The sequence below is a fragment of the Halyomorpha halys genome, unplaced genomic scaffold (assembly GCF_000696795.3).
Source record: "Halyomorpha halys isolate HHAL.00 unplaced genomic scaffold, Hhal_1.1 Scaffold522.1, whole genome shotgun sequence".
NCBI lineage: Eukaryota > Metazoa > Arthropoda > Insecta > Hemiptera > Pentatomidae > Halyomorpha > Halyomorpha halys.
In genome coordinates, this window is record NW_027107635.1 from 539,516 (window position 1) to 565,449 (window position 25,934).

General features: G+C 32.3%; 1 protein-coding gene across 2 annotated transcripts in view; it reads right to left on the bottom strand.

The window, feature by feature from the left end:
• Positions 1 to 25,934, bottom strand: part of unc-13-4A (BAI1 associated protein 3) — a 413,601-nt gene that overhangs the window by 211,904 nt on the left and 175,763 nt on the right. For both annotated transcript variants that reach the window (XM_067046009.1, XM_067046008.1), the window contains exons 4-5: positions 24,547 to 24,715; positions 27 to 188 (exon numbers count right to left, since the gene is read on the bottom strand). In XM_067046009.1, the coding sequence (XP_066902110.1) occupies positions 27 to 188; positions 24,547 to 24,715 (331 nt within the window). The remainder of the gene's footprint in view (positions 1 to 26; positions 189 to 24,546; positions 24,716 to 25,934) is intronic.

Here is a 25,934-nt window from a genome sequence, read left to right on the forward strand (position 1 = left end):
TATACACACCAAAATAAAGTACTTACCTTTTCCTCAGTAGCTACAGCTAGACACCTCCTGTGCAGATCGTGGGACACTCCGAAGGCCCGTTGAGCGTAGGCAAACAGATCTTCCTGGTAGAATTCTCCGCTTGATGCTCCTACTTTGTTGGTTATAGTATATAACACCTCCACATACAGCTGCTCCATCTAAAAACATATAATTACACAGTTAATATTTTTTTTAGTTATTTGGTCAGTAAATAACGTTTTTATTACATATAGAAGTTATAAATGAAAAGTGAACGATTTGAATTATTTATCGGGTTAGAAAGATCTTTGCATAAACCTTTATTTTTATTTAAGAAAATACGTTTGTTTTCCCCAAACTCTCCTAAACTTGATTAATTAAAATCATTCAACGTTTACATATACAATAATGGGTACTTTTCAAGCAATATCATATTTTGTAGCATCCTAATCCATTCAAAATAGTGAATTCGCTAAAGACTTTATATAATCGTTTTACCAATTAACTTAATCTAAGTTTAAGACATTTTTTGGAGATTAAATTCATAGTAAACTACCACGCTCTTATTTAAACATTCCTATTTAAGCCCAAGCTTGCTGTGAAGTACGATTTGCAATGACAAAAGGTAGTGATGTGTTATTCTTAAATAAAAAATGTCACATTAATCTTCTAAATATTTAAGCTGCTGTAAAGTGAAGAGTTCTGCATTTTCGTTTTTTAATCAATTGGCAATATTCTATTTGTCTCAATACAATAGAAATTCAAAGGTATAATTTCTTCAATAAATATAAAAAATCAGGGACAAATTTGTATTCATAAGGGACTGGCGAGCATCACAGACCATGTCATCCGGTATTAAGGTTAGCAGATGTTAAAATATTTCAATAGAAAAATTTATTATTGTTGACAAATTTCGTAAATATCTACAGAATAAACATAGTGTAGATAATATAAATTATTGGTTGAGAAGATATTGATAAGAAATTAGGAAACATGGCAGTGAGAAGGCGATGTAGGGTGTTGCTTATTTATTAAATAATTTAAATTTTAATATCCTCGGGGATCCAAACTAATTAAATCTAGATAGTATTGGTAAAACGTTACTCAATTGTAAAAATTGAATGTTTTTTTCTCACTTTCATGCGTGCACAGAATATAATTTAATAAAAAAGAAAACCTGACAATAATGAAAAAATCAACATTTAGAAAACCGATGCCATAATTAGTTCATTTTTTGAACGCTTTTATTAATTTTACGTTAGTAAGTAATTTTTATACACACTAACGAATGAAATAAAAGCTTAACTATCAGCAGGGATTAGTAGATTAGGAGAAATAAGTTTTAAAAAAATGATAGTTTCCTTAGTCTCTAAATTTTGAGAAAATAAAATAAAAAAACAATTTTAATGCTTAGTAAAAATAAAAAAAAATTAATAATATAATAATTATAATTCATATTAATTATTAATAATAATAATTATTTTCAACTTAACAAAACATTTTTATGATTTAATTATATCATTCAGAACAACTAAAACAGGACTTTGGCAAGTTTTTTTTCCCCCGAATTTGGCTTACAGTAGATGGTACTTGGATTGAAAAAGCATTTTAAATCTAAATGATCAACTGATATCTCGACGTGAACTGAAGCTAGTATTGATATTGAGAAGTTACGCATATTTTCGAAAAGTTTATTTTACCTGTAAAAAAAAATAAAAATAACAATATTTATTTACAAAGATATAAAGCATATGTTCGCAACAGCTGTGGGAAAGCAAGAGAATGTTCTAGGAGTGATGAAAGCTGTATGGCGGTTGACAGGGTTTTCTCAAGGTGGAAAGATGTGTTCCTAGAATACAATTGTACTTCTGGAAAGCTATAAGCCCGTGGGGATCCGGCGGTTTCTGAAATCGAATCGGCTCTTATTCGATGGATTTGGCATTTGATAAGGGATCACACGAGCAGGTGTAGTAGCTTTATAATAAATAGGGTATAGGGTATGGGAGAGAAAATATATACGCCATTCTTATTGGATCATTCTTCCATGAAAATACAAAATATAATTTATATGAACGTTTATTTTAAACCCATAATTAAATGAATATCATCTTGATTACGTATCTTAAATTAACTAAATTCCATAGATCTTTGTTCTTTCCATATAATTAAGATAATTCACAAAATTGTCTTAAGTTCTTTGTTTCTATAAATGTCTGTAAAAAAACTAATTTGAGGAAGATAAATTTTGTATATCACAATGAATAATTTCCACTAATATCCTAAGAATAAGTTAGAATAACAATATATGACAAGACAATTTTATATTTAAAAATTAGCCTTCTTTCCAGTTTTCACGGCTTCCAAAATTACTAATAAATGAGTACAGGACAAAATAATAAAAGAGAAAAAAAAATGCTTTACCAAAAAATTTTTTTTTTTTAATAATTTATTTATTGATATTTATAACTGTATACATATATACACATCAAGTAAATTTGTTGTAAGTGATATTATGACATGATAAAAACATGTGGAGGATCTACCCTTTGAAAGAACTCCAAAAACATTTCTAAAGGAGAAGATCGCGAGGCCATCTTCTTTTCAGACGCCTAGTAGGATTATTAGGTAGTGAAGGAGAAGCCAGGTTAGAAATGAGTTGATTGGGAAGTTTATTATGGAAGTATTGGTATCTGGTTCTGGCCAAATCGGCAACACAGGGGACATTTAGGTCCTAATGGATGGTTTGATTTGTGACAGTAAGTAAGGAGCATTGAGGATTTTACGAAGGATTTTGGACTGTAAAGATTGGATTCGAGAGGAATTAGATGGTTTAGTGGAGCCCCATAGCTTAACTCCGTATGTCCAAATAGGGCTTATAATAGTCATGTAAATCAGTCTTTTGTAGTGGATTGGAAGTTTAGACCGTTTGTCTAGTAAATGTTGTAATAGTCGGAATCGACGAGCAGTTTCCTGTCTTTTCAGTCTTGTATGAGGATTCCATCACAGTCGTTTGTCCAGATTTAGTCCTAAGTAACGGATCTGTTCAAGAGGAATAAGTGGTGTTGTATTAAAAGATACTGTAGAACAAAGAAGAACAAAAAATTACAATGCTAAAACGCTTGAATACGTCTTCAGTAAAGGAAACCCTTTTTCTTTTTTATTAATGGTCAACTAGAAATACAGATTAGCAAGAATGTTGTAATCAGATACCTTTGTACCAGAAATTGAGAAGTTGTACAAAATTATTTATTTTGTTATGGGGTTCCACAATAATATCAGCACAACTTGTAGTTTTAATCAATCGCTATCAAGAGATCTTAAAATATATCTCCAGATTTAGATATCTTAAATTTTCTTAAGTTATTCTCAAGATGAAGAATACGACTCTTGAATCGTTGAACATATAATAGCCTGTTTTATCTCAGTGGATTGGTCTTCTGCAGAGATTATAACGGTGCCGGAAGCATATATATCTGTCTAGTTTTGGAAACGTTCCTCCCTCTATCCTTATCTTCCAAGTCTGGACTGTTTTCAAACTTACGATTATGTTTCTTTTATTTGTGACCAGCTTGTCCCCCTTCTCTTATCAGATCAAGAAGTCTGAGAAGGTTTTTTTTTTTAGGTCCATTTGTTTATTGCCTCGGAGTATTTATTATCCTTCTTAGATTTTGTTGCAATATTTAACTCATGTTTTGTCGCACTATCTCTTTAAATACCAAACATCTTCTTTTCCAGCACCTAAAAATTATTCGTACTTCTAATCCTGCAAGATTTTTTGTTTGTTTGAAAGAACCCTGCTTATGTACCTATGCATATGCATTAAACCTTATAGATGAATCATGACAGATAAATGTATTTTCAAATATTTTTTAATTGATAAAAAGAGAATAAGGAAACCATTAAAATGAAAACAAAATTAATTAAACAATAAAAATAGAAAAAACAAATAAAAAGCAAAGATACAAAATTTAAATGATTATATAAGCATTTTCAATTTAATTGGTTTGAATAACTTTTTTCTAACATTACATTTACGACTATTTCAACTGTTACAGAACTTACTGGATAACGGTCTAAACTTTCAATTCATTATAAAAGACTCATAAACATGACTAATAAGGCCAATCTGGACACACGGAGTTGAGTATTGGGGTTCCACTAAACCTTAGAATTCTTCTCATATCCAATCCATACAACCCAAAATCCTTCGGGAAATCCTCAATACTCCTTACTTTGTCACAAATAAAATCATAAATAAAGACCTTAATGTTCCATATGCAACCGAACTAGCCCAAACAGGATATCATTCCTTCCATTATAAACTCCCTAATAACCCCAAACTAGTTTCTAGCCCTGCTTCCTCTTCCATTCCTCCGAGGCGCCTGAAAAGAAGATGGCCACGAGACCTGCTAATGTAAAAAGGTCATTAGAGTGCAACCAATTCGTATCACTCCATTATAACTGATATAAAATTTACTAAATGCGTTTTAATGTACAGTTGTAAATATCAATAAAGATATTAAAAAAAAAAAATATTTTTTTTTATTTGTACTGTATTTTGCATATACAGTAGATTAAGGATATATAATCCTATATGATTTCATCCGTAGAATAAATAAGCAAAAGGCTTAGTTAACGCGAAGCTTCGATTCCGGTACGATCAATCCACTGTTTCTAAATGTCTGTTCACCGACCACCGTCTGAACCTAAATTTGCTAGCCCACCGTTAACCTATTTTTTGCAACTTCGGTTCGGGCTATCCCTGGAATGCTTACCAGTCACTGATTAGTTACTTATCAAGACCAAAAACTTTGCGCGCCCATTTAACTCACTGCAATACTATTAATTGACTATATATAATAATAATAATATTAATCCTTATTTATTCTGGGATTAATCCCTTTAGAATAATATACAGGCGTCAAAATTAGGCTTTGGAGCTTTAGAGTAAATTACAAAACAGAGATGGAATTACATGATTTCATAAAATAAAATAATACAATGAATTTTAAAATATACAAATAAACAATAATAATTAACAGAATATATAAAATGATGACAAAACAAATAAAATAAAACCACTTGTCATATCATAAAACATAAGATGACTTCTGATAGTATATAAAAATATGTACCAGGTGTAATTCCAAATTTTTAGACTGATTCATCTTTTCTTAGTTCAAATAACCTTTGCCTTCATATCTTCTCAATGAACACCAGTCTTCAAGCATATGCTTAAAACAGCCCTCCTATTTATATTTCAGTCGACTAGTTCGGCTTAGTTCTGTTCTTCCTTTTAATTCGTAACACATGAACAAACTGTGAGCAAATGTCAAATTAAGAAACATCTTGGTTGTAGTACAAGAATTGACAATGTATTACAACTTGTATTTGAAACATTAGCATAATTTATGTGATTGAATAAAAAGTAACGATTTATTTAAATTTTAAGAGAATATCACCTCAGTGAACCAAATACCCTTGTAGAAGAGAAGGCCGTGCGATCCTCCATTGTGGATCCGTTCATTAGGTCCCTGGACAATACCTTGAGCCCTAAGCGATGGAGATTATCTCGAACTTACAGCTCTCCTGATTTCCTTTACTCGGTCCCCGGCCCTTTGAATCTAGGACCCTAGGGATGGCCTTAAGACCTCTCTGTCCTCTGTTCTTAATTCCATCCAGAACAGGAGAGTATCCCTTTAGAACAGAAATTACCTCGAGAAGACAAATAGCATTTTGGTTTCATAATTTCGTTACGTTAAAAAAACGTATTAGGAACTGTTAGGATAAAGATGGCCCATAGATTCCTAAGGATAAAGGTGACAATAAGGCTTATTCGGACACGTATTAAAGGCTGCAAGAAATGATCGGTTATTAGTATTATTATTATTAAAATTTATTTATTTAAGTTAAATTCATATCGTTAAAATGTATAATACATACTGAAAATTCCAGTGGACTACCTCGCTACCTGTGCAGATGTCAAAGCGACCTTTCCACAGAAGATGAAATCATCCGAGTGGCCTACGGGCCATTCCGACAGGAAACAAAAATTTGATGTTACAGCGTTTTCTAGGTCATATTGTACTACAATAAAAGTACCTATATATTTTTTTTAGAATAGACAAGATGAATCAAACTAGCTTCAAATTTGGCTATAAAGTTTGTCGAGGCGATAGACTTATAAAGAGGAATATATTGTTTTGGGACTTACATTGGATAAAATTGATCCCCAAAACGGCATGAAACCCTCCATTCTCGCTTTTTTTTTTTTTTCATACCCTCCTATAATGATGTTATTGAATATCTGGTACATACATATAGGAGGTATGCTATATGTATATCTGGGTGTTAATGATACCTTGGATTGCCTTTTGGCATTATAAGGTTAGGTGAGGGGTCCAATGAAGGTTGTTACTTGGTTGTCTGACGCTAGTGGATTATTAGAACGGGGAGGGGCCGTTCCGCTGGTTGTATGGTGAAAATTTAGACCTCAGACTTGAAGAGTCTAAGGCCTTCCCTCGTCGAGGACGCCGACTAAGGGAACCGTGCTCTGCCACCTCCCAGGTCGTGGTGGAGGGGCGATCTCCCTGAAAAATGGGTTGCAGCAGGCCTTCAGCCCATCAAAGAATTTGATGTGCCGTCGGCCTATATACTCCGGCACAGTAGGGAGTTGGAGCTCTTCACGTATAACTCTGTTTTTGGCCCTCTGGAGCGTGGTTCCCCGGACGATCTGCCACCACTGCTTCCTTATGTTCCAGGGACACAATCGACGTCGTGAAGATAACAAAGAGCAACGGTCCCAGAACTGAGCTCTGAGGTACTCCACAGTTTGTGGGGACTGGAGGTGAGAGGTCGTCACCAACTCGTACTACGAACGTTCTGCCAGCAAGGTAATTTCTAAGCAGTCGGCAGAGAGTGGCAGGAAACTGGTATTTCTCTAGCCTATGGAGTAGGAGCGGGTGTGAGACGCTATCGAATGCCTGGCTGCAGTCTAGGGAAATAAAGGCCGTTGCTCGATTTCTCCTCATCTGCTCGATGGTGAACGCCTGGAGCTTTGCAAGATGGTGATCGCATGAAACACCCCGTTGTTCCGGTGGAATGACTTCCTCAGCTATGCAATGGTTGATGAGATGGTGGTGGACCAGCCTCTCAAAGATTTTGCTAATGTGTGGCAGGAGGCTGATCGGACGATAATGCTCCGGTAGGTCCCCTTTCTTCCCCGGCTTAAGAAGTGGCACCACTATTGCTTGCTTCCAGGCTGTGGGGAAGTATGATAGGCGTAGGCAGGAATTGTAGATGTTCAGGAGGAACGCCTTACCCTTCCGTGGTAGCATCTTCATCAGAATGTAAGGGATACCATCACTGCCTGACGCTTTGTTACCTTTAGTGCGGCGTAAAGCCGATTCCAGCTGACGATAGGTGGAGAATATAACCGCATCATTGGGACTCGGTGGACTGCCAGGTTGTGGTGCGGGAGCATTGATCGTCCGCTCAGCATCCCGAGCAGCGTAGGTTGTGGCCAAAAGATTAGCCTGTTCCCGGGTGTCCGGGGTGAGATTGCCATCACTGATCAGGTGGACCATTCTCGCCTTACATGGTAGCCTTACTTATCTCACTTTTTAAACAAACAATTATAGCGAGTAGGTTGGTCGATGTACGACATGTCACAATCTCACAAGAAGAGATCATAACACACAATAAAAGCAATCCTACATTATAATCTATTAAAAGAAATTAATTTACATTTACTTCCTGCAATATAAGTTATCCTACAATTTTACAGGACTTATATTTATTTATAATACAAAAACATTTTCAAAAATGATTGCAATCATTAATGGTTATTAAAATTATTGGTACTTTAATTAAATTGCAAATGTTGACTTCCGACCTTTCCAAATAGGGTTCCTTAGCACTGTATATGGATCCTTATCGGTTCATTGTCACGTACTTTAGGCATATCCATCTGCCCTGACAAGGACTACTGCTTGGTAAAGCTCAGACCTCAAATAATAATAACAATAATAATAATAATAACAATAATAATAAAATACAATAAAAAAAGATTCCATTGATAATCTCTTTATGTTTCGAGCAAACTAACGAAAGTCAATGGTATACAATGAAATTTGATATCATATATGAGTTGTATATAATTTATCATCATATTTAATTTGAATTTAAACCTGTACCGCTACAATCCATGGAGGGTCAGGAATTCAGTACTTTGTAAAGACGTAATGTTACTAGACTAACGGTTGTGCAAGGAGGTGTGGGGTAATCACCTTCGACCGCTGGATTTTTACCCAATTAAGGGTACTCAATTAAGAGGCTGGATGGACCCCAGGAGGGCTCCAGAACTCACAGGAGTTGACTCACGGCTACAGTGCAACAGTGAACAATTTTCTACCCAGCCGGATTCGAACTCGGGTCCTTATTACCCCGTGGCTACCGCGTTTTATTACCGCCCTAATTTATAATCATATACGTAAGTATAATTAACGCTTGTCCGACAATTATAACGTATGATTTATTTTCAGAAATTGACAAAATTATATTAATCAACAAAATATAAAGCTGATAAGATAAATTACAGTGCTGGCACTAATTAAAAGCTATACTACTTGTGACCGAAGTATGTACCACTATACGTTTCAACAAATATTTCATTGAATTGATTTTTAATTTAGTTGAACGGATAGTATAATGGAATCACTAGGCTATAAAATCAAATACGAAATGTACTAATATGAAACATAAATGGGTGGGTATATATCTCGAACTATTTATGTAACCATGTATGTAAACTACAAAAGAAAACAGTATCATTTCTAAAAGCCAATCGGCAAAACTAAATTAAGTTCAGTGATATGGCTCAGACCGCATTACCAGCAAGAAAACCTATTCCAGTTTTAGGAGCTATATTTATTATGTTGCCAATAAGCAATATGTCTGATCTATCATAGTAAATTTTGTGATGACCTAATGATTGCAGTAAAGTTAAATGTACATTTTTCTAATATCGGGAGATTAGGGAGTGAGTTTAGTGTAGTAGGAAGTGAGCAAATCATGTGATAATCAATTTTGTAGTTGCTGTTTATGCTTTTCTTTTTCTTATTGTTTTAAAGAAATTTCTATTCTCTTCTTCAACAAAAGAAAAGGCTAAAATAAAAAATATTTCCTACTTGCATGTATTTTAAAATAAATTAAACTAATATAAATAAGGGGGCAGCGGTAGAATCGTGGTAACGCGATCGAATCCCCGGTCCCACCCGGGCTTTTTCCAGCACAAAATAATGCAAAACTCACTGGCAAAACTCACCTCCTACCGGGCATTTGTGAGACTCGTTAGCCAATGAGTGGCACTCACATAAAATAGGCCTGGGAGTGACGAACCCACCCTGCGAAAAAAAAACACGCAAAGAAACAGGCGATGTATTAGTAAATGCATCGTGTAGAAATACGGAGTATTTACTAATACTTCCCGCGAGGACTTAAGCCTCCATGGTATGTTGCTGAATAAAGCAATTATAATCATAAATCACTTTCAGTAATTATCCCAAATTATCTTCAAATTAAAGTGGACTGACCGCACAGTTTTGTTCATATGGATACCAGGACACAACGACACTCCGGGCATTTGTAAAGCTAACCGAGTGGCAAAAGCTACATCATTGATCCCGCCACCTGACTGCTTAGGTTGTCCCCACAACGACCTCTATCTTTTCATGGCAATACAAATATTAAATAAAGATCTAGACCAACATGTAGACAGTATAACATATTACTATCTGTTAAAGGTATGACAGATTGCAGGCATTTGATAAACACTAGATTACCATAAGATAATAGCCCTCACATTCCGGAAATATTTAATTACTTTCATAAAACAAATATGATCGAATACATATAAATAGTTTAATTTTTTTGCATTTTTATCATATAAATTAATTTTATTTACAGTTATCGAATAAAAATATATACAAAGTGAGATGTAGATAGTTGACCGTAGATTAATGATTGGAGAAGTTTGTCGAAACGTCGGCATAAAATAAATTAACTCAGATATAAGCCACTCACTATTTTTCATTGTCTGTCATAGTGTTCAATTTGTAGATTCAATTTATTTATTTATTTTTTCAGTTTTCTAGACACTACTTGCATATCTTATATTATACATATCTTCTTACCTACATGATATTATATTTCATCTGTCACTGTTTTCAATCTACTACCATCCAATTCCACGATTATCAATCAATTAAAAAAAATTTTTTATTATTCAATTATCAGTTATCAATTTTTATCATTTATGATTTAATTCAATATTTTGTATAATTCTAAATTTGTTTGTATACTATTCCTTTTCAATTGTATAAGTCTCTAAATGTTGTTGTTATCTCTTTTGTTCTATAGCCCTGATGAAGACCTGAAATTCAACAAACTTCTCCAATCATTAAACATATATACATTTTTTCTGTTACTTTTACCTCTAAATTTTATATATATTTCTCTATATCAACTATCGCTATTAAATCAGTTTATAAATTCTAGCATATATGTGATGATATTGGAAATATTTCCGACGGATCAGTTAGTACAGATTATATTTTAAAAAAATGATATTTCACATTATTAAGATTGCTTAACTGGTTATGAGCGTGCAGAAAATATATCAAATAGTTTGATTTTTACGAGTATAGTTATTGTGACTAATATAAGTATTTCACCAACAGTATAGAAAATAAGGGTCTAAATAAATTAATCATCTTACATATTTTGAATTTGTATAACTAACTACATTAAAACCTACTATAACTGAGAAAGTTACAAGTTACAGTTATTCCAAATAATGAAAAATATAAAGCTCATTAAAAGAATACTGATATAAAAGTACGTATAACGGTTCTATTTGAACTGAAGTAAAGTTTATTCGGCCACAACTTTATGAGGATTACATGTCCGAACGTGAGCTGGGAGGCTTAGTATGGCAGATATAAATTCAGAGGGGACTTGCCGACTTATATCGGTTTGGGTAACAAGTAAGCACTTCTAACTTTGATAAACCATCCAATATTCTTACATTATATAAGTTATTAGCTCATTTTATCATGAATGATGTTATAGTTATTATTATATATACATTATATTATATATACATATATTGTTATTATTTTTATGTGTTTTTATTAATTATGACAAAAGATATTCAATTAGTTTCACCACTTCTATAACATAATTTGTTGTAATTAATTATGAATTAATTTTAACTTAATTTAATTCTGTAGACACAACACATTAAATTGTCACCTTTTAAATATGTGTAATAAATAATTAAATTTATAATTTGAGATGCTGAATGCATTATAAGTTATAACATAAAGTCTGACAGGACTTATTCATCAAATATTTGCCCCCATTGGGAATCAGTACGGACTGATTTGTCAACGATCCAGCAGGTCTAGAAAGTAAACAGGAGTAATATTTTTAAAAGAAATAACTTATTTGTTAAAAAAATATTACTATTTTTTAAAGTTATTTTTTATTAAGAAATGAGCTCTTTCACCCAGAATTTCCCCCCTCAAATTAAACAATTTCAAAATACAATATCTACAATGAAAAAAAATCTTCCCAAGCATAACAAAAAATATTTTTTGTTAGGGTTAATTTCACATTTTTTTTTTAAATTAATGTATTTTTTATAAATAATACTTATAGAATACTAATTGAGACGTTGTCTATGAAAAGTGAATATGTCCACTTATTAAAAGTATTTTTTTTACGAATAAAAATTCTAGAATTAAACTTATCCAGTTTATTTCAAAATTTACATTTTTCCTCGCCGAATAGGTGTTACAGATCAACATTAAAAAAAATTCTTTCTACATGAAATTCTATTGTAACATTTTTTTAAAAGTGAATATTGGCCTTCGACAAAAACCCTTCAGTTATAATAGTACACCATAATTAATGTAAATATAAAGATATGCCCATGAAAGTCAATATGCATCGACTACCTCCAAATAATCTGACTTTTCGTTAAGCCATCATGTGAAAGAGCTTCCAAATAAATAACCATAACCATGTTTTTAGTAATTTATTTGTAACCTATAAGAGCAACGATTTTGGTTGTTCCAATAATGGTAAGGTCAGGACAATCCAACACATTACCTTTCCTATTCTAGTCACAGTGTGCAGGGTCGAGAATGAAGATAATCCTTCTGTTGCTGGATCCGAACCTACGACCCTTATAATTCGCGAATAGTGATGTGCTACCTCAATAAAACCGTCAAGGAAGTGGTTACCACCAGAACTCTAGCTTTGGAAAGGAAGAAGAATAGCACGGCGATACAATTTATTCTTACCATTTAATCTAATATTAACCAGGAAAAAAGAAACTCCTACAATATTATAATTCAGTAATATTATAGAATAATGATGTTTTAAGATGTAGGTTTGACTAACAATGCTTACACACACATTATTCCTCGCTTACCTCCTGGCAATGTTTGCATGCTTCCATCCTCTGAGCGTATATTTACAAGATGATGAACGGTTACTTAAACACATAATTTGGAAGTAAAAATAATGAACTTCATCCCCTTTGTAAATTTATAGAACTGAAGGAATAATGTTGAAATAAATTTTATCTCAATATAACAAAGACGTTCAAATCGTAAATCATGTATTGGTAAATTTACTCACATAATACCTATAAGGCTGGATTGTGAGTAGTGCAAAATTTAGTACAGAACGACAATACGTCATCGAGACTACCTTGCTAACGCTCAAAACTTTAATTTTCTCTAATCCTTTCATTTATTTTATCTATTTCATTTTCGTAATTTAAAAAAAGGAATAATTTAATTAAAAGCACATATAAAAATATTGTTAATATAAATATTATGTCTAAGTAAATATTTTATTATAATTACTGCTATTGCTTTACTCCTCGTTCATAATTTAAAAATAATCCGTAAATAATATAGTTTTTCTTATTTTCTTAGATATATTGTTTTCATCTTTATCATTTTTTATTCCTTTCTTCTCCTGTTTTCCATTACTTTTTTATTCATTATTTATCTCATTTATACCAAATATCATTAATATATCTGTATAAGTAAAAATTATTTTCCTTGATTTGGTATATCTTATTTTTTAACCTCTTTAATGGCTTTTTAAATTACTTTTTGGCTGTGTTCATTATTTGGTGTTTTGAATGATTTGAATAATAATAGGATATTCTGTCACTACTGTTTTTATTTTTGTCTCTACATTTTTTTTAATACTACAGTTATAACCAAATATCTTAATATATTACTTACTCGTGTTTCTTGGTGATTTATTTTTTAAGTACATTATTGAGTTATTTTAGAAACCTTTTATCCTGATTATTTTTGGCTATTACTAAAAAATCATTTATATATTTTGTCATAATAACAGTTTTTTCTAGCATATTTGCTACTTGTTCTTTGATATTTTCATTTAAATAGCAACCATTAAGAGGGACCGATAGATGGCCTCCCATTGTTAGGCCATTAAACATTTTAAAAACTGGTTGTAGTATACATAATTATTCATAATGTATACATCTTCAAGATACATCAGTTTATTTTTAATCACAGAACTCTATTTTATTTTACTCCATTTTTCTCCAATTATCATTATTTCTTCATCTATAGGTAATTTCCTATATAAGTCTTTGACAGAACTACATATTCTATATTCAACTTTACGGGCCCATTTTATACCTTTGATTTGTTTTCTTTTACTTAATTTGGGTTAATTACATCGGAATTATTATTTTCATTCAAACAATTAAGTTGGCTTTAAAAATTTGGCCAGTTTACTTATTTTTTGCTTGTCTTTGTTTTTGTTAACCAGCTGCTATTAATGTTACAAATGTTATTTCTCGTACCATTTAAGAGGCATTCCAATGAACCTATATTACCATATTTTTTTTCTATATCTGATCTTATGTGGATTATATCTTCTTTCCTATTAATTTCATCAAAATTATTATTGTTCGCTATAACATTACTTAACTTCTCATTTTGTATCCTGTTCTTCTGCGACATTAAGGATAAATTGTAATTGTATTCTATATTGTTTTCTTTTAAGTACCGAAAATTTATTTGTTCTACGTTTTCTTTTAAAAAAAATAGTTTTAGTTGGACCATAATTCTTAATCAAGCTTTAAGAATTTTACTTGATTTTTAATATTTTTATTTTATGAATTTATTTATAAAAGTATTTTTTAAATATAAAATAAATGCTTATAATCGGTTCCTATTTTTCCCAATATTTCATTTTTAACAATTTATTTTTATGTTTATGAGTAGTTAAATGATTTTATGGGCTTCAATCTTTTGGACCCTTTAGTCACTTTGAGGGTCCTCATACAAACCTAATTAGTATTACAATTGGTATTATTTTTTTTTCAGCCAAGACTGCCTTTGGAGTCCAATACTGACTAACCACGGTTGGGGGTCAAGTTTTTCATTTTGCGGGAGTACCGCTCAATGAAAAAAGTCAATGCCCCAGACCGGATTCATACCGGCGCCGCGGCAGTAACGAGGCAGTTAAAGTTGGCGTTTGAAATCGCTTGGCGACGAAAAGCCCTCTAGGAGTTGATTTGTTCATAAACAGGCTAAACTCGTAATTAGTTCAAAATTGGTATCTTAAAGAAAATCCACAAATTATCATGTACTTGTAGGTTTTCATATAGTAATCATAAAGGATTAATTGATATTACTAATAATGAACGAATCAAACATTTAAGCGGTCGTTAAATTATACTTAAAGCAACTAAAGGAAAGAGAAAGGAGGTATTGTTAAAACGGTAGTAAATGAATAGAACGTCGACAGGTTTTTAAGAGGTTGTTCTTATAAGGGGAGAATCTGGTAAAATGATATTTAGAGAAAGAGAGAGAGAAGTTTTCAAGTTTGACTGCAATAAAGGAAAGCTAAAAAATAAGTAATGAATAAAGAAAGGTGGGGAGAGGGGGAAACTAAACTGAGGAGTAATGGTTTCCCCACTCTTCCTAATCTTTAGATTATTTCTACTCTACTTCAATAAATGTTGACACCTATTTCTTTTATCTCAAACTTTATAATTATTTATAGAGCGCATTAGCATTTTATTTAAAAATTAATTAGACTGCTTATTTTTATTTTTCATACCTTTCTGTGAATTATTTTATAAGCAAGTACAAATATAAATCAAAAAACATTATATAAAATTTTGTGTTCAACCCTAAAAATATTATAAATTGTTTAGGGTTGAACACAAAATAAGGTTAATGAATGTAATATCATGGGAATGAACCCATGTTTTTAGTTCACTTTCACATTATTTTATTTTATCCTTTTTTTAATCAGTTAATTTTAAAAAAATATTAATAAATAAAAAAATATCTGTACTATTACGACCCATAAATGGTACGACATTTTGTAAAGTATTATTTTTGTGAACAACAGTTAAGCAAGGAGTTGATTTTTTTTTTTTTTTACTGATCCCCTTTCTGGTCATTTATAACATACATGGGAGGGGGTTATCTATAGGTTACAACCCTACTCTGACCAAGGTAGTGGGTCAAGTTGTCGTTTCGAGGGACCACCACAGAAATAAAAATCGACCTCCCATGCCGTATTTAAACGAGGCACCCTGTAGTAATGAGGCAGTTAAAGTTGGCGCTTTAATTCGCTCGGTAATGAATGGCCCTCAAAGATTTGATTTTTTCATTAATAGGCTAAATTAAACAGTTTTTTCTTTAATTAAGGATACACACGTTTTGTCGTAAAAGTAACAGAATAAATGATTATCTGCCAAAGCCAGATAAGAAACTGTTCCCAGGACACAGTAACACAGCGCCTTACTCACAGAGCTACACAGATTCCTCCTTATTCAGTTAATATTATATTTTATTATTATTGTACACTAAATGGTTCCTCGCGGTTTCACCTGCGTTAAATTTTAATTGTACTCAACTGTTATATGAGTTATACATATAATGAGTACATGATCAGGCACATCCAATTAACTAAATAAAATCCTTAATTTAGATAAATAAATAATTTAATTTATTTTTGGACAAACCAATTAGACAGACAGTATCTTCAGCTTGATGGCTTTAATCAAAGGCCAAAAATCAAAACATAATTTTAATTTATTTTACTTTGTTTAAAAAAAAAAACATAGGGAACATATTACAGCAAACGATAGTTGAATAAAAACTCAGGTAATAATAACCCGTATTAATTTTTTTAAATTATATAAGGCATTTCGTAGGTTTTCCAGTTTAGCTACGCGTGCTGTCGTTCAATCTCGAAAATATTCCATACAATATACATATATGAGATATTTAATATAAATTATTAAGTAATAATTAATATTAAAAAATAAATAAAATTAAAATTATTGCATAACAAAAAAGTGATATTACTCGTTTTAATGAAAAGTAAATAAATCACATTTTTAAAAAATATACTCGTACATGTTTGTTTTCTTTCAAGACTCAAGTATTTCAGGAATGTGAGGACTAATTTTGTTCAATAAAGTTTCCAAATGATGTGTGAGTATGGATTCTGTCAAATTCCAGCAGTCCACACAAAATTAACATTCAAATAATAATATATAAAATGTTATAAAGCCTCATTTCTTACAAATATTGCCAAGAAGAAGAAAAAAAAACACAATAAATGTATCTAAACGGCAATTCGTAACCTCCAATTTTATTTATAAAAATAAAACGTTTTCACTAAATAACTTCAAACTCTGAAAAAAGTAATATAGTGCATTGGCTTCCAAGGGAATATCTGTTGTCATACCTAGGTATGTTTCTATTTTATGATTGCTGCTTTAATGTGCTACGATTCTAAACATTATTTTTCAAATCAGGCTGCATTTCTAAAATAAGCGCGTTCAAAAATTCTAATTAGATTTTTTTTTAGTTTAATCTTCTTATGCTATTCAAGCTACAGCAGCAAAGACGGGTTATCGTGGAGGTCACCAACCTGAGTGAGAAGGACCAGAACTATTCCGTGGGTCCGCAGCGAAATAAAAGGCCGGGTTCGAGCCCGTTCGAGACGTCGCTGCAGGACACAAGAATGCAAATAAGATGGGGGGGGGCTCAATACACTCGGTTGCAACGGCCTAGGTTAGTATCATACTAACCAAAAGTGTCATAAGTCACTGCATTGAATAATAAATTACTCATTTTCTAGGAACAGGTATAAACTGTACTAAAATAGAGAAAACATTTTATTCACCATTTTCCAACTAAATTGTACTAAATAAATAATTTTTTTTTGAAAACTCAGTAATGTTAGAATCCCATAAAGGACTTTTGATAGTTATTTTGGTTTTCAAAGACAAGGCAGATTACTGATCATGACAATAATGTCCAAGTCCAAGAAAGATAGTGTTGAACAAAACAGTTCTGATTAACTTGTCCAAAAGCCACCTACTTACAAAATGCTGAATACAGAAAACAATAATTTTATCGTACATATTAAACAAACTAGACTGATAATCAGCAAAAATAACATATTTTATTTTTAAAATGATGTACTAATCCAAGATAGCATGAGGAATAACAGATTTATTTTAATTCTCCTCAGCTTTATAACTTAGAAGGAACATGTTAGATATTAGCCACGGCCATTTGCCCTTTAGTTGGACATCTTCAGCTTCTTCACTCTATCCTTTCTAGGTCAACATGTTTCTCTCACGGTTCATTACGGAACTGGAGCAATTTTCCAGTAATTGCAGTAATTCCCGAAACCGGATGCTGTTGCCTACCAAAGCCTGTTTCCTATTGTTTGTCGGAATAATTATTGCACACTAATGAAGCGCCGCGACCCAAATTGGTTGTGATACGAGCTCGGCGTAGGGGCATTACGGGGAAAACAATTCGGTGGTTTAATTTAGGTGGCGGGGGCATCTAGTGGCTGACAAGTGAGAATTAGCTTGATTTGGTCCTCGTTGATGGTCCAATCTTTTCCACCTCCGCTGTAATTTAACAGCTATACAAGTAAAAAGGTGCTATAGAAATGCATGGTATGTAAAAATAATTTGATATAGCTATTATTGTTTATTTTTTATTTATTTAAGACAGGGCCCATGTGTTAGTTATTTCATAATAGTTCATTCTCAAAGGTCATTGACAGCGATGGCCTAACCCTTTATATAGATGAATCTTAATTGGTAGACGTACATTAAACTCTGGCTAAAACCAGGGAACCAAGAGAAAGCCCTACAAATTGCCTCTAATTATTAAGAACTGTTTCTTGCCACCGTGGGTGAAGAATGATACAATAATTTAAGAGAACCCCTAGGAAAAAAATTATATATTTATCTATAAATGATTGATCCTATAATTCCAAATTATAAGGAAGATGGTCAAGGGGTGCGGTTAACAACTATTTTGTTCTTTTCTGACCGTACCCCTGACCATCTCCTTCATAATATGAAAAACAAAATTTAAAAAAATCAAGAGTTCTTTCTTAAGAGTTAATATTACCGTCAATATTTTGGTGGTTAAGGGAACGGATATGATCCAAAACAATATTAACACTTTAAAAAAATTGAGCTTCTAATAACAAAATTATAATGGAAGCAAAAAAATTTTTGGGACATTAAATTAATTCATATTTACACTAATCTCCTATTAACTTTATTATTTGATGGTTAGAACATAAATAAACATGTAAAGTGTACTTGAGGCATTATTAAGACTGATAAAAGTAAGATTGAATAAACCCTGACTAGCATTGCACATGTCATTTTAACTACTGGTGTAAAAACCTATTAAATAGAGTTAAATAGAAGTTCACTCAAAAGGAACTAAAGCAGGAGCAGTTTTGGAATAATATACTAAACGATTTAATTAGTATCTTTTTAGGTCATGAAGTTATATGTGCTATCTCTGGTCCGGATTATATCATATTGTGTTTTAGGACTAATATCCCCGAATTGGAAATTCGTTGACTGGTTTGTTTTATACTGCTGATTCTCGAACTCAAAACTTTTGGGGAGTTTCTAATAACAGCTTTTTTCTCTTTTTTATGTTCTCTATTATTAATTAAATAATATAAATATATCTTGTATTGCAATAGATCTGATAAATTATATACTACTTTTTTTTATCGAAAAATAATTCAAATCACTCTATGAAACACAAGTTGAAGACGTCAGTAAGAATTTAGAAGGCAATGCACAAATAATTAAATTATATCATAAAATATATCTGTTTAGTGGTATCACCAGAGATCGAATAACACGAAGGACGAGGGTAAAGTGTTATATATAGGTGGCTAAAATAAGTGGCGTTACAATACATAGTAATTACATGATCCATTTATATATAACTCGTTGATTTATTATCATCCTTAAGGTAATAAATAAACTGATATTTTCCTAAAGCTATGAATAAATCATTGTTGACAGATATAATAGCCACCTTCTGGCCATCTTGGCTGTGAAGAGCCCAGAAACCCGCTGACAGATTGAAGCACGGCCTACGTGACCGGAATCGAGGAGGTCCCTGGTGGCAAAACTACCTTGTCCTAGGTCGCACGGCTGGATCACTTCTACTTCCAGAACGAGATTATATTACATTCCTGGGTAAAAAATATATATATTTTTTTCTTAACCACTGTTTTATTTAGCAATGTTTTGTTATAATTGCTATAATTTATCTTAGCATAATACCCCTAACTATTGCTTTTTCTGCTTAGAAGTTTTCAAAATTTCATATCGGTTATTAATCATATATTCTCATCGAAGGAGAATTTTTTCCTCTTTTGTCTAACAACGTTTCGTCTCATTTTGTGATCACTGTCTCTATTTAACTCTGTGTCATGAACTCAAAGTTGTCGAATATATACCATAAAAAATAATGATATGTATCGAGGTATTAGCAATTATTAATATTAAAGGGGTCATAGCCATATGTCTTGTCATATCTGTGGCGGGTATGTCAACAAATGGCACTTCGCAGTTCACAGGTGGCGAAAAGGTCCTTGCTGAACAGATCTATTAAAAATAGGTATTGCCTGCTGGCTTTTTCGGTAGTCAGGTCAATTATAAACAACACATGTATCAAAGACTTTTCTAGCGTATTTTCCCTTAGAACGTATTTTTCTTTGGCGTCGCTTATGATAGTCAATAGGAAAAAAAGTTCCGAAAAAATTAACGCCTCTACGAATGAGAGGAGATCTAGCCAGGAGAGAAGTACAGGGAACACAGAACTCTGACAGAGAGAGAGAAGCAGTAGGGTACATAAGTGAGAAGACCGAAGAGAGGGCAAGATGCATTTTTACCACACGAAGTCCTAAGGACGGCTATGAGACCTGGACGAACAAGATGACACTCACGTTACTACACGCACCCCAAATCATCCAACTAAGCACTCATTCGACTATATATTAAGTAATAATGCAATAATCATATTTCATGGGAAACCAATTATCTGAATCATTTCAATCATATTATAATTTCCTTTAATCATATCAATGTAAATAAACACTTTGTTCCTTGATATAGTTTATACACTATTATATTACCCAAAACCACCTCTTACTATATTATATAATTAATGGTAACAATACTTTTTAAACACACAAAAAACCTTTGGAAAAGAATCCAATTATAATAATAGTTTTGCAGGCCCCAATATAAATTAATTAATTAACTTATTTTGGCTTCAGTTTCCTTTAGCAATTATCCTGGCATCCCGACTAAATCCCGAACAGATACATAGCGTTTTTTATGATGTCTTAGCACAGCGAACCATTTTTTCGGGAGTGGATTATCGAAACTGGGAGAAAGCTTTGTATATTAAATGTAATATATAATGAAATATGTAATAATGTTATAATTAATGTAATCCATCGCATCATATCATTTTAAAAAAAGTCGCGAGAGATTTGCTCCTTAGAGTAGTTCCTTCGTTTTCACTATTTCTTTTATGAAAATGAGACATTCGACCGATTGACTATTTTTTAATAATTTGACTTTCTATCACTCAATTATGTTTAAATCACGCCCTATGACCGATAATACTATGAATACTAACCTACATCTGGGAATGTTCTCTTATGGTATTGAATATCGATACAGCAGTTAAAGTATCTCGGACAATAAAAAGCATCCTTTCGGTACAGGTAACAATACTAGAGATTTAATCGATAGAACAAAAAAAGATTACCAAATTAAAAAGTATCAACAGTCTTCCGATACTTGAGTATTGTGCCGGCAAAAATAATTTTTAAAAAGTTATAGACACCTATAAAATGATTTTCGTTTAGAATAGAAAGTATCGATACTATCGGGCAATATGTATCGATACCATTTAGGTTCGGTGGTCAGTTCCAAACTTAACAAAAAAATATTTGGAAGGAGAGTGGGAAGAAAGGTTAGAGTTCCGATACTTTGTAAGGAAACACTGTTTTTTGAACGAAGGTTATACAAGGAGGTGATTCTTTCAAGATCATGCTCAACCAACAGACCATCCCATAATTAATGGTAGCCTCTTGATAGAGGTTGGGAGGATTCCGGAGGGATCCACACAGGATTGACTTACGCCCCGGTTCGAACCCAGGTCCTGGGAGGTAGTAGTTCAGCGTCTTATACACTCAGCTAACCTGCTCCCTGTTAGTAACTCTCTTTACTAGTGAATATTTTGGGTTTTAATAGTAAAATTAGTAATAAAAAAATATTATTAGTCACAAGCGATATTTTTAAGCATAGGTATATTTATAAATGTACGTAGACAATCAATGGATTTACAAACCAACAATTAAATAAAGACTTGCTATAAGACTAAAAAGTCATAATTCATTAATTATTAATATAAAGTAAATAAAAGAGGTTATTTAGAATTGTTAGTAATCACAAAATGAGACAATAGATATACAAATTGGAGATAAACCCTCTTCCTCTCTTCCACTCCTCCAAAAAATAAGAATAAATAAATGGTTAGTAGGAAAACATGATTGATAACAGATAAAAAGTTTTGGAAACAAACTATCAATGGTTTCGACATTTCGAAATTGTAAGATTTCTTTGCCAGATAGTGGGTATTAAATTAAATTTCACGCAATTATTTATTCAATAACCTAAAAATTATAAAAAAATTTAAAAAGGGAAGTGTTACACTAAAATAGTTATGTGTTGACACAATTGACAAATAAAGGCAACTATTTTTTTCACTTTCAAAATAATAGATTAGTGTTGTACCGAAACCGTAATTCATTCGGTTACACATTCTGTATTTAAGTATATATTCGGTGAATAGACCCAAACACGAGACTCATCATAAAATTCAAATCAAATATCACTGGTAAAAACGGAAATTTCGCCATGACGGCTTCGGCGGTACTGACATTTTAGAAGCTGTCCGCCATATCGTATCAGACAGCCCGGTTATTTTCGGAACGAACTCTGGTTATTTTGGTATCAGAGCGATCCATTGAATTACCCAACCAGCAAACCGAAATGATTCAATACTCTCCTTCACCTAAAAGTAATGTTTAACCTATCCGGTATTAAAGTGGACTAAAAAAAAAGAGGGGAACGAGCGAAAGCTTTGTCTAATTGGGACAAGAACGTCGTTCACAAAGATAGGAGGTTTTAATTAATTTTCCACCGCCACTTCCCTTTTTTACCCTATTTTTTTTCTGATGATTGAGATAGAGGTAGATTTCATCGCGCCGTTAAATGGAAATCGGAACTGCCGAAGGGACAAAAAAATCTAGATTCTTTCTTTTTTTTTATTCTTTTCGTAGGTGAAAAATTTAAAATTCTTTTAAAATAAATTGGTCACATAATCACTGTAACTTTCATAGGTATTTTAAAAGCACGAGTACAAACACTATACTACAATGACAGTGGGAACTGAATTAGTGTCATGTCAGAGAATGTTTTGGCGAAGTACAACACAAGTTTAATTAAAGCTTATATTCAACAGCCTAATTTTCTACAGTATAAAATCCGAGCCATTTGGTGAAAATATCGGACCGGAGTTTCGGTTATTTAAAAAATCCTAAAAAATCAAAATTTTCAAAATTATGTATCAAAAACACCTTAACTATAAGAGTTGTAACTAATAATAGTTTGAATCCAGAGAATACACAAATAAAGTAAAAAGAATAACTTACGTGTCTGTCTACATAGAAAGGTTATATTATTTTTGTCAATTACTAACGTATTAACCTCACACATACTCACCACCTAGAGGGAGTAGCTAGGAAAAGTGAAGCCAAAAATGCAAACCTAATGAAGAACTCCAGTGCCAGACGGAGGTCTCAGCACATCTAGAGAATTACTAACAATGAGATGGTGTTTTTGTGCTTTAACGTCATTTCGTTCATGGAAGATAACGGATGCTACTCACAAACGTATTGGAGATAACAAACGATAGTTTTTCCGAGACCTTTTGCTAAGTTAGGCAGAAAAATTTGTAATGGTCCTTGAAAATTTGGTTTTAGTAATGATCTTTATCCACTGCTAAGACGTACCAATTATTGTGAGTGAACGGGAGTATAATATATTAACAATATTATATGAGGGGGCATATATAATGCCATAAACAAAAGTGTAGCTTATTCATCAGTGTTTCACATGACACAAATTTTAAACTGAGGGAATGTTTTAATAACTCACAGGTCAAAAGTCATGGAGCACTATAAAAAAAAAGTTTATATTTAATCACTTTTATTAAAATTTTCTATTACTATTAAATTGCATTATGTTCGGTCAAATGCAAGGTGGATATTTCTTAGAAATACCATATGTCTTTAGACCATATTTATAAAAATGACAAAACGAACAAAATTACAACAAACAGAACCATCATATTGTTCAAAACTATTATTTATTTTCTCCTGTTAACCTGTTGGATTACGAGCAAGTTGGGAATTTTGAAATTGTTTTTTATTCTGCACAGTCCAGTGAAGAAAGTGGACAAAATACCACGGTAAAATTGAATCAAATTATTATTTATACTATTTATTTACGGTTATATTCAATTGCATGATTAAAAAATATTTATTTTAGAAGTATCATTTATTTTAGAAGCATCCAGTAGAAAACCCTAAGGGACCAAAGTCAGAAGTATTGGAGAGAATCTCGAATTCTCGGTAGTAGATCAGTGATAACTGTAATGGTTTGGAATGGGTGATGACAGAAAGATTAAATAGTTGATTGATTATAAAATATGAGAGGAGTAGAAACTGCCTTGCTCTTATCCCCGAAAACGTTCCCAGGATCTGTTCTGTATAGCATATTTTCTATTCCTCATGAAAGTGTCTCAATCGTGAGTACTAAGTTGGGCATATTTGTGAAGTCATTTCAATAAAGAGAATAAAATTCAAGCTTATACATTATTTAGAAAAATAATCGTAAAATTTGCCCTTTGAGATGATAAGACTGTAATAGTCACTTGTTAGTCGTCGACTGATCACAAATGATGAATATAATAAGTTCTTTTTTTGTAATGTGTAAAGTTTTAATTAAATTTTTTTACTAACCTCTTTGGGATGGAGATGGTGAGGACCCGGAGCTCGGATGCCGAGTGCTGCTGGACCGACCGGCGGAGCCTCGCCTCCAGACTCCTGCATCGCCTTCAGCCTCCTGTTCTCCAGCTTCCAGGAAACGGCGGTGTAGCTCTCGAAGAACGAACCATCGGTCTCTTGGACCCTGGACAAAGTTATTTAATTGATTAATTTAAAGTTAGTGAGAAAATATCAATAACAAGTTAGTTTAGTCTTGGCATATGTATACATATGTTACGAGATGAACAAGCACAGTAACAGCCGTAATCTTAACTCCCCTCGTAAACAAACACGTAAAATGTATATAAGGGAGATTAAAAGGAGAAATAGCAGTATTATTCCAGAAAGTTAGTGAATCATTTCAGTGTCCCTTTTTATTTTTTTTTAAATCATTTTCACCTGACTATACGTAAGTTTTAACGTAGTTCCAAGTGATACTAGAATCCCTTACCTTCCTAGGAGGAGGCTAGACGTCATGTTTTACGTAACGGGACAAAAGGAGCTCTCAATAAAACTAGATTCAATCGAATGTGAAATAAAATAATTAGAGAAGAAATAGGGAATAGAAAATATAAATAGGAGAAAATTAACGTGGTCTGGCTATATGCAATAAATGCCGATCAACAGACTCCCAAAAAGTAATTTAGGAATGGATCATTCTACGTCATCCCAACACAGTTTTGAATCTTAACATCTCAAAGTTTTTTTCAATTTTTGCACAGATGTGTAAGTATTTAAGCTTTTCTTATCTTTTGCTGAAAAAATAGATTATTTTATTAGTTTAAATAATTATATAGAGGTCTACTTCTATCAAAAGGGTACCGCAGTTTTCCTACTCCCACCAAAAAAAAAAATGAACCACTGCCCTAGGCGAAGTCAAGAAGTTGGCAACGGATAGAGAGGTATTTGAAAATGAATTCAGGCTTCCCCGACACCATAAGGTAAATGGGTTGTTTAAAGAAGAAGATAAAAGGAGTTGGATGCATGACTTTCCCCAATGAGCTGGATGCATTACTTTCTTCTCTCTCCATCTTCTTTGCTTCAAACTTCATCTAACTAGAAATGTTTTGTAGTCTGTAGTTTTGTATAAATTTATGGTTTAAATATAAGTACTTAATTTTTTATATCATCTCAGACGGGGAACTGCTTTTGTGTTTTCATAATATAAAATAGAGGTTTAAGCATTAGAATATATTGTTACTTTCGTCACAAATTTACCTCAATGGATACAATTTAAATATCAGGCACCTGGATGAGTTTTGTAGACTTATTCATATTTTCTGATTCAATAATGGAACGAGCAACTTATTTTTATGTGTAAAATATGGGTCATATTTTACTTTACATGTTAGTATTTAAAGGAA